The sequence below is a fragment of the Puccinia triticina genome, chromosome 10A, assembly GCF_026914185.1.
Source record: "Puccinia triticina chromosome 10A, complete sequence".
NCBI classification, from domain to species: domain Eukaryota; kingdom Fungi; phylum Basidiomycota; class Pucciniomycetes; order Pucciniales; family Pucciniaceae; genus Puccinia; species Puccinia triticina.
Genome location: NC_070567.1, coordinates 1,091,091 through 1,105,757, shown reverse-complemented (window position 1 = coordinate 1,105,757; position 14,667 = coordinate 1,091,091). Strand labels below are relative to the sequence as shown.

The window sequence follows — 14,667 nt, the reverse complement described above, 5'->3', positions numbered from 1 at the left end:
CCCTGCCTGGCGTCCTGCTTGCGGGGGCAATGTCAGTGATGAGGACTGATCGCTGATGCCCTGCGCACGCCTGTTGAGGGTTTTGTGGGCGCCTGGTGGGCTCTCATCCCAACGCCATCAGGGACAAGGCCGTGGTGCATAGGCGTGGAAAATCTGCCGTCCACCAAATCACCCGGGTGGACGTTTGGCAGGCGGCAACGGCTCCGCCTGGCTTGGCTGGTTGGCAACAACGGTGAGGGCCCTTTAAGGTACGGTGGGAGGTGTCAGATATCGGGCTCAGGCCCGCCCGAAACAGACACGGGTTCTCCTCAGCCCAGTGCGGGTAAGGCCAGCCTTGCTTCCCTTGTCCCAGACAACAGCCACAGCCGCTCCACGACGCAAGCCACCGGTAGTAAGTCCCTTTTTCCCAAAAAGCTAAACCAGGTCGTTGAATCCAAACCGACACTGTCAGAGCAATAGAAACAAACAGCTGACCCAGCCATCATTACCGTATCAATCAGATCACGAGCACATGACTGCGAGCCCTGTCCGAACCGGTTGAGACCAAACCGCCGTGACAACGTCCCTGTTTACTTGGACGGGCTTGTTGTAACTACAACCAAGCTAGGTACGTGGCTGCAGCGACTTCACCTGCTAGGCCACAAGACTCACATAAAAGGAGCGCTGACAGAACGCACTCTATCCTGTTTCTCTTCAGTCGTTCTCATCCTCAGCCTGCTTCACCTGTTCACTCGACTCATAACCACCCCATTCCATTCACCTTCTCCTCAACCTACTTTCCATCAACTTGTATTCTCTCTTGCTCGTTATCATCAGCGTTAGCGCGACGACCTCGTTCCGCGCCATCGCCATTCTCGGCTCCTACTTTCATCCTTAGCTTTACGGCCCTTTATTCTCCTTACTTCATCCTTGTCTCCCCACTTCCTGCGTGTCCTTTACATCGCTTGTAGCCGTTGCCTTACCCCTGCCCTTAAGGTACATAAGCACACCTTGTTCTCTTTCTTTTCTTTCCTGTTTTCATGTTGACTTTAACCATGAACTAACTTGAGTTGCAATCAAACCTTAAGTCTTGTCATTCTCACAGGAGGCCCTACCATCTTTCGACTAATGGTCCACCCCTGAGCCGCCTCCGGCGACCGCAGGATGGACGATGGGCAGGGCTGTTAGGCCGCGGCTGGATGCACCAGCTCTGTGATACCTGCGGGGAATGGGAGAGGAGGCGCGTGGATCGCCTCCTTGGCCGCTTGGCCACCAGGTGCAAAATGAGGCCGGGCGTGATTTGGCGTCTGGCGAAGGACGCCAGACGGGGGTCTCATGGGGATGTGTGGTAAAGCGGGTTTTCTTATTCCATCCATAACTTTACTAACTATATTTATGGGTATTTACAAGGGGGAGGGGCCGAGGGAAAGGGGGGAATAAGACGGGGAGAGGAATCAAGCCATCAGTCTGACCTGGATGTTGACCTCGTCGTCGGTGGGGCAGGTGCAGTTGTTGCAATCCAGGTTGACCAGAAGTGGGGACATCCCAAATAGGAGATGGTCCTTCTGGACCACAAGGAGGGTCCACCTGCATGGCACCCAAAGATCAGCAGAGGTTTGAGGGATGGGGGACAAGGGGGGTGGAGGGGCAACTGACGCATTGTTCCAGTCTTCACTGCGGGGGCGGTTGGCTTGGAGTTGCCCATTGATCTGTTCCCAGTGCAATATGGATCGTGCGGCCAGATCAAAGTGGTTGGCCATGGTGGCCAGGTGGATGTACGCAAAGCAGGCCTTCAGTTGAGGCGCTCGGGCCAGAGCCGCGTCTACTTGGCCGTCAGATAGTTGCGCACTGGCCCCCATTAAGTACTTCCAAAGCTCCCGTGCATACACGTTGAGGGTGGGGATGACCGGGAGCACCGTATGCGAATGACCGAGGACAATGCCCGTGAGCGGAATTTACTTGAGCATGAGTTTACATCCTCAAATGCTTGCCCACATGTGGGCCAGGGACTCACCTTGACAGCGGGGAGATATTCAAAGATCCGGACTCGGTCAGCGTGGCTCAGGGGAATGGGCGCCTGCGCCGGGGCTTGGTCTGGGGGTCCGTTGGGGCCCGCGGTTCCTCAGTGCTGGAGTATAGCGGTGAGCAAGGCTAATACTAAGCCTGATTGGTCCCCTTCCGGCATCTGACCAATCAGCCCCTCGGGATCAGCTGCGTCAGCAAGGGTTGGCCGGTGGGAGGGGGGGGCTAACAGTAGAAGGGCGGCGGGGAGGTCAATTCATCCAAGCCGTCTCCACTCGTCTGTCTCTGCACACGTTTCCGGGATGACCTTTGCCGCAGCCGCAGCAGCCAATGGTCTTCCCGTAGGCCTCAGTGGTCCCTTCCTGTCGGTAGGTTTTCACTGGGGCCGGTGTCCGGGTCTCGGTGGAGAGTCTCGAGTGTACTAGGTCTCACTACCTACGGGGCTTCGCGACCTGTTAGGAAGGAGCCCCTAGGTGGGTAGTAACCCAACTCGACGACCCTCCTCCTGAAGCAAAGAGGAAAGAGTGGGAATGGCTTCCCTTGGCCGAAGTTGAAGTTGAGAAGGGGTTCGGGCTATGCCCATAACTCAGGGAGAAGCCTGAGCCTGCCGAACCCCCAAACTTCGACCCTCAATCCTCCCGGAACACCAGATTGGTTCTCAAGAACAAGCAGAGCAATCAAACACGCGATTACTTCCGTAAGTCTAAAGATCCTAAAGCCGCAAGAGTTCTGTTTGGGTGCTTTCGTTATCTTCTGTGTAGCGTAGAGGGCATTGCGCTTCGCCAAACTCTCCAAAGCAGTTACGTTTTCATTTCGCAAGCCGGTGGGTACCCGGCGTCGTGATAAAGGTGCTAAGTTTTAAACCGTAAAGGCGTTTTCCCAGTGTCCCCAAGCAGATTTAATGAGCGAAGTGGTAGCCACCTCCAGAATCGGTGCACGCCTGTTGTAGTAGCCGGAAGTTCAAAGTGCTCGATGCTGTTTTCCTTATGAAGGAGAGGAACTTCCAAACCGCGCAGGGTACTTGCTTCCCAGCCTTGTAGTACCAGGATATCCGATTTTGAGGGCTTTTGAAGGGTGTGACCCAAGGAAGTGAGGTCCGTTGAAATGAATGAAGCTGTCTTCATCGTGAATAAGCATAAACAAGGGAGGGAACACATGTTGATAGGGGCAAGACGGCAGAGACAATTAGATCACAAAGATTATCTGCAATAACAAATGTTTCAGGTCATCCAGAATAGGAACAATCAGCTGATGTTTCACCGCCTGGCCAGACCGCACCCCCTGCGACAAGGCATCCGCTTTATTGTCTTTGGATGTCACCCTCCTTGCTACCAGCTCCACCCCTTCCTTAATTAGGATTTGCTGAATCATGATCCACTCCCCATTTGAGGGTATGTCTCGCGATTTCTTAACATTGATTTCGTATTCAGTTGTTGTATTATCGGTCCATACCACCAAAGATTTACCCCGCTGGTTGCGTAGCTTCAGGACCATCAGGAGTCCCAGGCGAATCGCGACCGTTTCTAGATACGATATCCGAGTCACACCGTCACCAGGGTTGTGAAGTTTGAATTGCGCCCAGTGCTTCCCTACCAATACACCAATCCCAAAGGATGTCGAAGCATCGCCTACCCACCCAATATCGAGAGGAGGCCCATAATTAATTATCCTCGTGTGCTCGAAATTTTCTAAAGTTGACTTCCACAGTTCTAAATCGGCACGGACGTCCGGTGGTGTATCGCGTAGCGCTCTCCTGTATTGCCAAGACATGAGCCACCTGTACAGAGAGTTCAGGTGGCATCGCAAATGGGGTAGGATGTTCGACACATGATTAAGTTGCCCAACCAAAACCTCGACGTCATTGTAGTTGAATTGACCGCCCTTTGCTAAGTATGGTTCAATCTGGTCTAGGCGTTTCTTGATCTTCCCATCCGGTAGGCGTACCGTCTTTTCCACCCCATTCCAAACAAAGCCAATGAATTTTTGCTCATCGCTAAACGGTGAATATTTAGTTTTATTTGTTAGGACACCTAGCTTGGAAGATTTTTCAACCACTTCTTCCATCGTCACGGCGCCGCCATGAACCTTGACAAACAAATTGTCATCTACCCAACGAAAGATCGTTACTAGCTCAAAATGATTCCTCATCACGTTTTTCCAAGCGTCCGCTGGTCGACCGAAGGATCCGCATCCTGCTACCCCGCCAAAAGTGATCCGTGTGTCAACTAGAAAGTTCCCATCAAAATCCTTCACCGTCAAGTATTTCCATTGCCGTATCTTTGTAGGAATTTGCCGGTAAGCTTTTTCCCAATCGAATAGCGCCAACTGTAGCGGACAAGACTCTTCTGCGAAAATTTTTGACACACGGTTGAAGTCATCCCACGTCGTTTCAAAAACCGCCTTATCCACGAAGGAGTTTACGGAAGGAACTAGTGGGTTGTTTCTGGGGTAAGACAAGTCGTTAATTGGACGAATTGCTCCATCGCTGTTAACTACTGCTCCTAAAGGGTTAGATCTGAAAAAACCAAAAGCGCTGATCATTTGTTCTCTAGTGAAGGGGCCGAACATTTGTTTGGCTTTCAATTCTTTAGCAATTGACTCCTCAATCTTGGGTCTCGCTTTCTCGGAAGATGCGTGATTATCGGGTGTGAAGCAATCTAGTACCCCTAAATCATGATCCGGTATACCTTGATTGAAACCGGAAGCAAAACCTTGTAACACGTCTTCATATTCTGGGAGCAACTGGTTTTCCCTCAATGCAATCTCCCATTCCTGTAAATCCATCTCACACTTGACCATTGTTGGCAAGACCGCTACGCTTGGCAATTGTGATACACAAATGGCACTGGCTCCTGGGGCGCATGCCAAGGATTGCGTACGTGATGAGCTAAAATTCCACGGATGCAAGTTCATAGGAAAGAACATTGATAGACCAAAAAAGACAAAGTGAAAAAACATAGTAGTTAGGACCCTATGTTACTTGTTCACCATAACATTGCTTCAAAAAGAAAGAAAACAACAGGAGTTGAACCGTCTACACAGAGACAAGTAGACCTCCACGTAAGAGAAACAGGGAAAGAAAGCCCACTAAGTTTCTTTATCTTTAGCTGAAGAAGAGACACCTTTCTTCTTGAAGCTTCTTGAGGGACCCTGGTCTCTATATCCACCACGATCTCTATTGTGACCACCTTGATAACCTCCGTAATTGGTGCCTCTTTGATACTGATTGTCGGAGTACCCTTGATCCCTTTGTCGCTTGTTGTACGACTCCTCATTACCGTAGTCGCGATAGCCACCGTAATCTGAATTTCGCCTCTCTTGCCCCCATCTATTGCCTCTTCCTCGATAGCCCCCTCTGCCTTGTCCTGAACTAGACTCCGGTTTTGCTTGATCATCAACCGCTTTTTTCGCTTTCACGCGCTGCATGCCCGTATTTGGATTGTAACCAAATTTCTTGCCACCAATAGCATAAGGGTTATCGGTCTCTTTGTTTTCGCCCAGCGTTAAAGTGATTCTCCACGCTTCACGCTTAACTTCTTCTCTAAAAATCGAAATATCAACCGCTGAGATCTCGCCTGATTTAGTCGTGACTTGATAGGAAAACACGTTCTGGCGAACAATCATATCATATCTGAAGGCCGTCATGAATCCTTCTTCGCCGACAATCTTATCCACGTTCTCCTTATGTAACAAGATCCAGTTGGCGAACTCTGTGTAGCCATACATATCCTTAAAGGTTATGTAGAAGTTACGATGATTGGTCGTCCACTTGCTGAAGGTTTGCGTCCATTCATTCGGATACTCGAAACCAATGTAATTTCCATCTTTTTTGTCACCTCTAGATCTTCTATTAGTGTAACTAGAGGCTAAGGCGGCTGCGCCGCTGCAGCGGCCAAGGAAGAGCCCAAGGCAAGAATGGCCCGGAGATTATGACTCCATGCCGGACAAACCTCCTGCGCTTGATATCCCCCAGCTTAGCCTTAATTAAGTGAAATTGACGCACACTCCCATGTCCAACCCCCCCCGCGCCTCACCACCCCCCCAGACCCTTTCATTTGCCTCCTGTTCCACTTTAAGCATCAGAAAATTTATCACCATCTCAGCCGCGGCACGGTGTAAGCATGCCAGCCAGACCACCGCAAGAGCAAGGGATTGACACACAACAGAGTGGCCCATGATGAAACAATATGGCCCACCAAGAATCATTTCCGTAACACAATCTGAAAGCTAACATGAATTGAGAATAACAATTGCGCGTAAGACCCAGCCAAATATCAGCACCCATCCATCCTAATCTCTCCGGGCGGTCAGTTTAGATTCCCGCCACGTTACTATCGCCGCCCAACATTTACCAAAACCAGCAACAATACGACGTGCCACAATCCCACTACGGCCGGATCACAACACACATCAATAACCTGCATCAAGTCCTTTCGAGATACGGCCCAAGACCACCTCCAGCAAATTTTAATGTCAATCTCCACACAAAACACACGCACAGATGAGGGAAGTTCCTCACCTTAACGATAGGCTGACCGGATCTAACATCCGCCCCAACCAATAAGCCAGAGAACCACGCCCGGCACCCTACAATACCTGAATTCACACTGATCGTCGTGGGCAGCGTCGGTGTAACGACGAAGTCCACCGTGACCTGTTTAAAGTTTACCTTCATATTTGCGTCAGCAGATGTTAGACCAATGTCGACAGTGCTAACTCATACCTCGTGAACCACTTTGATTGAGTACTCCGGCCCCAGGCCCGAGCCATCCCCAGTAGCCACTGACACACCTACTATTGTACCAAGGGCATTGACGAGCAAGTGATTAACTTCTGAGTGACAGGTCGTCTCGAGTGTTGGGAGAGCAGTTGCCGATCTGAATGCGAGTTCAATCGCTCCATCAGTACTGAATCCAATTATTGAGCCCTTCATCCAGTAATTCCGCCGAGACGCTATGTTTGTGCCCCCGAAAACGCTTGCGCTTAAATTGACGGAAAAAAATGGCATAGCCCCTGGCGTTTTTGACCTCAAAGACGTCCAGAGGAGATTATTCTCGACAACATCCCAATCAACAATCCCCTCTGAAATCTGGAGAGAGTATCAGCTACATCCACATATTGGTCAGCCAATTCCGCTTACGTCTTCCTCAACAAATATTTTGCCTCAAAAATTCAGGCGGTCCGGCCCGTCCAGCAAGCTTCTTGTTGACTTAAGTGCGCGGTTGCTCTGCATCGTACCTGGTTGATAGCTCGGCGTTAGGCGTTCTTCCTGCCCGATGATTTTGATGGATAGATAACTAATGATTCTATCGATAAGTCTAGATTGCTGATCAGCACGAAATAAAAGGCGACACGTCTCACCTTTATATATTCGCGAAAATTGGCTATTGACGACACCGCCAAACAAGTGGTCTCACTGAGATTGCGACTGTTACCAATCTTCTGGCACTGACTTGCTACAACCAGGTTCTGGTATAACGCTTAGCGCCAGCGCGTAGGCGATGCCGCAGGTCTCCCTACGCACCACTTAGCACACGTAGTTACAAGACGCCACGGATCCTGACAAGGCCGCGGCAGCCAAGTCTGATTGCCCCAGCCCGACCATCCATTAACCCCTAGTTTAAATCTTAATCTGTCCAGTAAATAACTCTCACTTGAGCTCGGACACGTAGATTTTGAAAACGACAATGAAAGTCAATTGCGTTTCACGATTAAATCCATTGGCATTAGGCACGGAAAACTCCATCATGGCATTACCAGCCAATTTGTGAAGGTACTCAAAAAGACCTACAATCGCGCAAAGGCTGCTAACCGCCAGCCCGACGGGCTCCATTTGAAATTCAGGCCTCGGGCACCAGGCTCTGCCTCGCATCAGGTGACCCCTTTCATATGACTCGTGTATAGCCTGAAGCATGTGTCATCAGCGGCCAAGTCGACCTAATAAACCCTGTCACCAGACGACCCAACCTCAATCTCCATTCGCCCTAGCCTGAGTCATGATATACCACATCGCCTTAGTCTGGCCCCAAGGATTAGCTTGGGCCAGCAGGCAAGAGGATTCAACAGTAAATAAGTCACAGCGTCACGGCATAATATAATAGGCATCCACACTGCTCCTCCTGCGGTCTATGGTTAAATTCGAAGAGACCATAACTCTGGCAGCCCGTCTACCGATGACAAGGCCGGTGGTCGCCTGAGAATAACTCCGCCCAAAGGCGAAAGACAAATTGGGCCAGGAGTTAGCGATTACCCACCCAGTCAAATCCGAAGACCCCGGCGCTCACCTTGGTATTATGGTTCATTCGGAGTTAACGTCTTGCTACGGCCAAAAGACTTATACAAGAACAGCCCTGGCTAAACCAGACAACAAGGCTCAGTTGTCGTGCTGGCCAAAATGTTATATTTGCGCACAACCAAAACCTCATCAGCCCAAGCGTACATATTCCTCAAATACCAGGTAAACCATCACATGAGTATACCTAACTTTCCGCCACGACTCTTAGCCTCCAGCCAATCTCATACCTAGCCACGAATATAAACATCAACTCGGCCATACCACGTCTAAGTCTGACCCGAAGATGACGAGATCACAAATCGCCGCAAATTGCTTTGTCCGGACTGCGGATAATATGTCTAACCACGATCTTGGGTTTGAAGGCGCACTAAAACTTACCCACGTGGTAAGCATTAAACGATGGATCAGTAGAACCTAGCTAACAGTCATTATGTTAGCACAATGGCCAGCCTCACGAAGAATATGCCCAAAAGCACTACGTGGTTGACATAGAAACGCCTTCAACAATACGTTCTACTTACGTTGGGGCTCGCCGCGGTCGGGACAAGGTCACCATCAAGCTGATTTCTCCATGTCTCGAGGAGTTTGGCCATAACTTAGCCGCGGGCGAGACCTATATTATCAAAGGCAACGTTGATGAAGACCACTATTGTGGCTTAACATGGCAGATAAATCCGTTGCTAGCTTGTGTGCGTTTCCCGGTAATCTGCAACTACCCTGTGAACAGGATGATTGTCTATGGCCGCGGACGAGTCAAGGAAGTAATAGAGTTGTGCGACGAGGCGAAGGCTACAATCGTTCAACACAAGGTTGTGGTTAATATCTCATACGAGGTTAGTAATCTCCACGCATGCCCAATTGTGCACGGCCTAACAATCCAATTTTAGAACTCACCCGTAGGTCTCAACGTCAGGGTAGTAATGCACTACTCGGATGCTCCACCAGACTTGGGGGGCGGATTCATGCCTGGCGTCGAACTAATTTTTCGGGGTTACCTGACACGGCTTCAAACTGACGACGAGATGATGAGAGTCGGGGTGTGGTACCAGATCCCTTGCTTCGCCCGCCGAGAACATAACTCTGAGTAGTACTTATTGTTTTCATTAGATCCTAAGCCACGACGAGGTCAGAAGAGGATCAGCCTGAAGGACAACAGTAATAGCCTTTACATTTCTGACTCGCCTTACGATTCGTTTCCCGCATCCCGCGAAAACTCTTGTATATAGTTCTCCGCGTACTCGACATAGATGTTGCGCGTCAATTTGTCAAAAGGCTTAAGACATAACAATCAAATGTTTGCTAAGAATTAAATTTCATTGAGTCGAGATTACACAACGTGGGAAAAAAAAATTGAGAATACAAGCTGCAGTTGAGGTCGTGACACTCGTTTATATCCCATGCAACAATAAAATGGAACAATACTTGGCCCTTTACTACTAAAAAACTAAGTTTGGTAAATTGCGGGATGCATGCAAAGTACTTCAGCAACCGGTCTGACGTGCCCACTTATACCGTGTGACCCAAAGACAAAGGAGACCCGGGGAATAACGCTTGTCCGAAGAAAGACGCAGCTTGTACAACGCCGCCCTTTGTTTCGGTTGAGAGCCTTTTCGTAGTCGATTAAATAATTCCCTACCCACTAGCGAAGTAAGCCACTTGAATGTATCTCTGGTGTGGATGATGTCCCTAATCAGGTACTTACCACTCCGAAGTCAAATATTGATTTGTGTACAACATTAATGATGCCAGACCAATTGACTGGCTTGACAACCAATAAGTCATCAACGTTCGAGACTCGTGATAGTGCGACGTAAAGTTGTCCATGCGAAAAAACATCCGTTTTGAGGTAAACACCTACCCTTCTCAATGTCTGGCCTTGACTCTTATTGACGGACATTGCATAAGCTGGGGCCACAGGAAATTGGTATCTGAAGAAGGATAGCCCAGACCGGCCACTTCCTTTGCTGTGCAGCTTTGTCCGCGGCAAGGTGACCACGTTCCCGGCAAATGGCCCGGACATAAGTCTGCCTATAATATAGGCGTAGCTGACGTCATCAAGAACTATCCTTGAGCCGTTGCACAATCCCTTTTCAATAGCCATATTCCGAATTACAACCAACGGCATTCCGACTTTTATTTTGATTTCATGTTTGGGAAAACCGGAAATTGAAATTTTATTAAGGCATTCCTCAGGGAGTGAGCCGAAAGAGTTGGGATCGGGCGTATCTAGAGACTTGATCATGATGGATCGACCTGTCAACATTCCTAATATTTCGGCGTTGAGCTTTCTTACGTCGCGGTTTAGCGGCGCTAGTATGCATCTCTCGTTCAAGTAACGCACTGCAATGTCGTTATTTGAATTACAAGTCGCATTCAGATCGTTGTAGACAAAGGATACCAGCTTGGCTCGCATTTTGTCTTGAGTCGGGAATGACATCACATTCATTCCTTTCAATTCGATTAAGCTAAAATCTTTAACTTGATTATCGCCTTGACCCAGCGCCAAGAGGGCCTTACCAAAAACAATATTCTTAGACCTCGACTCACACGGGCCCGATAGGGCCCTGGCGAGCCGCATATTTTCAGTCAGGTGGAAAGAAGTAATGGATTGCCAAACGGCAGAAGATTTGATTGTTGCGTGCTGAGGGGATGGGAACTCGTTATATTTGACGACCGGTAAGATTTGGCGGAAGTCACCGGAGAAGATTACAACCTTCGCGCCAAAAGGAGCATCCGAGTCGCAAAGTCGTTTTAGAGTCTTATTTACCGCGTCAATCGCATTTTTGTGGATCATGACAATCTCGTCCCAAATAATCATGCGTGTTTGTCGAATTTTATCTGCCAGTATAGTACCCGACTCAATCGGACACTCCGCGTCTTCTTGAAGTCAATTGGTATCTTGAAAGCCAAGTGCGCCGTCTGCCCACTGGTAAGCAATAAAGCGGCGACTCCAGAAAAAGCGACAACAATGATATCAATCGAGCTAATATTTGCTTTATCAATCAGGGTGTTGAGTAGAAATGTTTTGCCGGTCCCACCCGGACCGTCGAGGTAGAAACACTTGGGTACTCGCCTCTTCATGACATCATCAACAGCGGCGTAAAATTGAGACTGGCCCAAGTTGAACGATTCTCTGTTCGCCTTTAACCTTGTCATCAAGACGGCAGGGTCTTCCTCCCCGCGTTCCTCGGCTCGAATTGTGGCAAGCAAACGCTGTTGCTTCATGGTTGCCTTCAAGCCGCAAGCGTCAAGAGAGGACCCCATGCCCTCCACCAAACCTTTCAATTGGAAAAGGGCCAATACTCGGCACTTGTGGTCGTCCAATTGCCGTGAGTATTGTTTTGACATATCGATCCGGCAACAATCGTCCGTGAAATTCATGTAGTGCTTTTTAAACAGGACTTTCGGGTTGGCCGGCGGCGAATGTACGCACATCATAGCAAAATACATTGTCAATTGGTACCCCGACTGGACACAAGACGCTTCTTGTAAAGCTTTTTCATATAGGAAATTGTTCACCAAGAGGCCTAGTTGATTGCATGCCAATCGGTAATTGTCAAAGACGGTGCCATCGACGGTCCTCATATCTTCATGCGAATTCATTCCTTTGCGGTGGAGTAGCAACACACGCATGTAATACTTTTCCCCAGCCAGATAAGACACCGAGAATAGCCGGCCGACAACGTCAACACGAGTCTTACGCGGGATCCATTCTTTCTTCGCCTTATTCCATGAAAAGTAAGCGGGTACCTCCTTGTAGAAGAGAGTTCTGGCTCTCCGCCCATCGGCGCCTACCGCGTCGTCTTCGTTGAGTTTAAGGAATTGCGTCAAGCTGGTTTGAGTAGCCTTGCCGCTGTTGATCTGGCCCTCCAGGCCTTCTTTGCCGTCGAAGTAAACCACCTGCTCGTTCTTATCGTGAATGTTGAGCCAAGTAACAGCAGGTGATCGGCCCGATAGTGGGTATTTGAATAACCTCCAACACGCTGTAAGCAAAAACAGCGTCAGCCTCAAGTATTTTGCTTGTTGTGAGTGAAGCAGCCCACCTTCAGGAGGGCTGATGTATCGACCATCTATGTAGGACTGGACTTCGCCGTCCCCGGCCAGAGACATAGCTAACCTGTCGTGGCCCTTCGTGATGTATTTATAGAGATATTTGATCGCGGATGAACTCGCGGGGACCTCGACATTTATGTGGCAGCAGAATGCGCGGGTAAGGTATGGCGAATAGGGAACAACCAAACCGTTGTCAAATGTCGTCGTATGTTTGCTGAACGTACGACCCGAGTCCCGCCGCAAGTATACCGGGTAAGTGCCGTCAATGTTGATTGTCCGCTCGCTGAAAGGCTTAGGGAAGCCGATCTTACACGATTTCCCGTTCCAACATGGCCGATTGTGACAGGGCCCGTGGAGCATGAATTCATAAACAAGGGCGTGTAGTATGGGTGAGCCAACCGGGTTGGGTATTTCAGCTGAAACGATTTCGTCGATGGACTCCGGAGTCGCGGGCCGATCTCGTTCATGTAATGTCAACATTAGATGCAAGTGCGGCAAGCCGCGCTTTTGAAACTCGACTGTAAATACGTACGCGACAACCTCGCCGAGACGACCCATCTTGATCAGCACATTTTGAGGTAAAACACCCGCGTCACAATTGTCGGGTGGTCGACCGGGTTGTCTCCTGCAGGTATTTCCTGGAGAACTTCGGGCCATTTTGGGTTTGCCGTCATGGTGATGAAGAGCGAAGGCGGACCATATTTACGAGTGATCGCCATGGCATTGTGGTACAATTGCTCCATGCCCCTCGGGCTGCCTATGAACGTCGCTGGGAGAATCACGCAGCGACCGGTGATATTCGACTGATTTTCTAAGGACTTGAGTAGTCGGTTGTAGGTCCCGACCTTGAGTTTGTCCTGATTGCTTGTGATGAATTTGAGCCGCTGGCGCTCAACGCAGACGCACATGTCGACCAGGATCTCTTGAAGCAAAGATCTACCAGCAAGTATGGCTGAAAACTTTGCATTTCGCTTGAACAACATGAACGCGAACCATTCAAGAGGACCAACCTTCCTCCCCTTGACTGTCATAACTCGAGATGAATGTTAGTGAATGTTAGGCTAAGAGTTAAGAACTCATGCTCACCTCTTTCAGTCGAGGCACAGAATAAATTATCCCACTGTTGCTCGCCGAAGGGGAAGAAAAGTGGGTACCTCATTGGGAAATAAGATGAGTGCATGTCCGAAATGCATTCAAGCCCATTGTCGCGGCGATGGAGGAGTATTTGGCGGGGCTTGATGATATTGCCGGCGCCCTGGACAACAATGGCGACCTCGTTTGCAGTCGGGCAATTGTACCGCTTTGGGTTGCTCCCCGGCTTTGGGACGCCTTGCAATTTCAATGTCCTTGCGTTTCTCGCCTCGAGAATATCCTTAGCGGAGCGGAAGACTTTCGCGTAAGGGTTGTGTCCGTTCAGATACTGCAATAATTTGAGAATCAGGCCGGGCTCCATACTTGCCGCTTTGCCGGAGTCGCCCGCTTTGCCCTTTGCCTTTTCAGCTCGATATTCCGCTTCGCCAAGCCCCTTATCCCCAACGACATAGATTTGCGCGAAGCCAGCCGCGGATCCTGGTGCAGGCTCAATGCTTGAAATTCTGTGTGTAAGCGCGCCTGAAATTTTGAAGACATTTATACCGAACGGGCCTTGAACAGAGTGGTCGACGTTTGCGCTGAGTGAGGTAAATGCCAGCGCGTTGTTATACATCCTAAGCAAGCTCTGATAGTTCTTCAAGCCTAGAGAAAAAACAATTGGTCAGTTGACATTCAATTCCCGGAATCAGGACAACCCACGTCTGTCTTTTGCGGTGAGCAGGAGTTTCATGAAGGTTGGATATTCGCGCGCGGACCTGTCAGCTGAAGGCAGAGTTACTTTATCCTTCTGGCAGCAGGTCGAGAATGAGGGCTTGGCCTTCACGCGTTCTCCGAGGGTGGCTTCGTCCTTGTAATGAAGCGCCTGACACTTACTGCATTTGACATCGCAAGGTCCGCAGCTATGAGGAACACTGTACGACGAGCAATTCCGGAGTGAAGCCTTGTAGGTAGGGTGCGTGCTGTTGCGCACTTTTCCTTTAGTCTCAATCATTGTACCGGGTCTGACGAGACCAACGTTTGGAGCAAGAAGCGAATCCTAGAGTCGTGCCGTCCTGGAGATTGATTGTTTAGTCAATCGGATATTCAACCATTGATTGAGTCAGCTGATAAGGGATTGACAATGGACTAACCGTTGGCCGTGATTTGTACGCACGTGGCAGCTTAATCGATTAAAACCTGGGGCGGCCGATTGTCTACGTTGTTCGATTTGATTTGCGGCGGAGGAG

The 14,667-nt window shown here is 49.5% G+C and overlaps 1 protein-coding gene across 1 annotated transcript; it reads left to right on the top strand.

Annotated features, from left to right (window-relative positions):
• Window positions 1-8,395: 8,395 nt before the first annotated feature.
• PtA15_10A136 (uncharacterized protein) lies at window positions 8,396-9,442 on the top strand (the record flags this gene model as incomplete). The annotated part of the gene is made up of 5 exons (XM_053160282.1): window positions 8,396-8,458; window positions 8,505-8,681; window positions 8,734-9,129; window positions 9,184-9,333; window positions 9,404-9,442. 5 exons carry the CDS (start codon window positions 8,396-8,398, stop codon window positions 9,440-9,442), a joined length of 825 nt encoding a protein of 274 aa, XP_053024272.1.
• Between the last annotated feature and the right edge of the window lie 5,225 nt (window positions 9,443-14,667).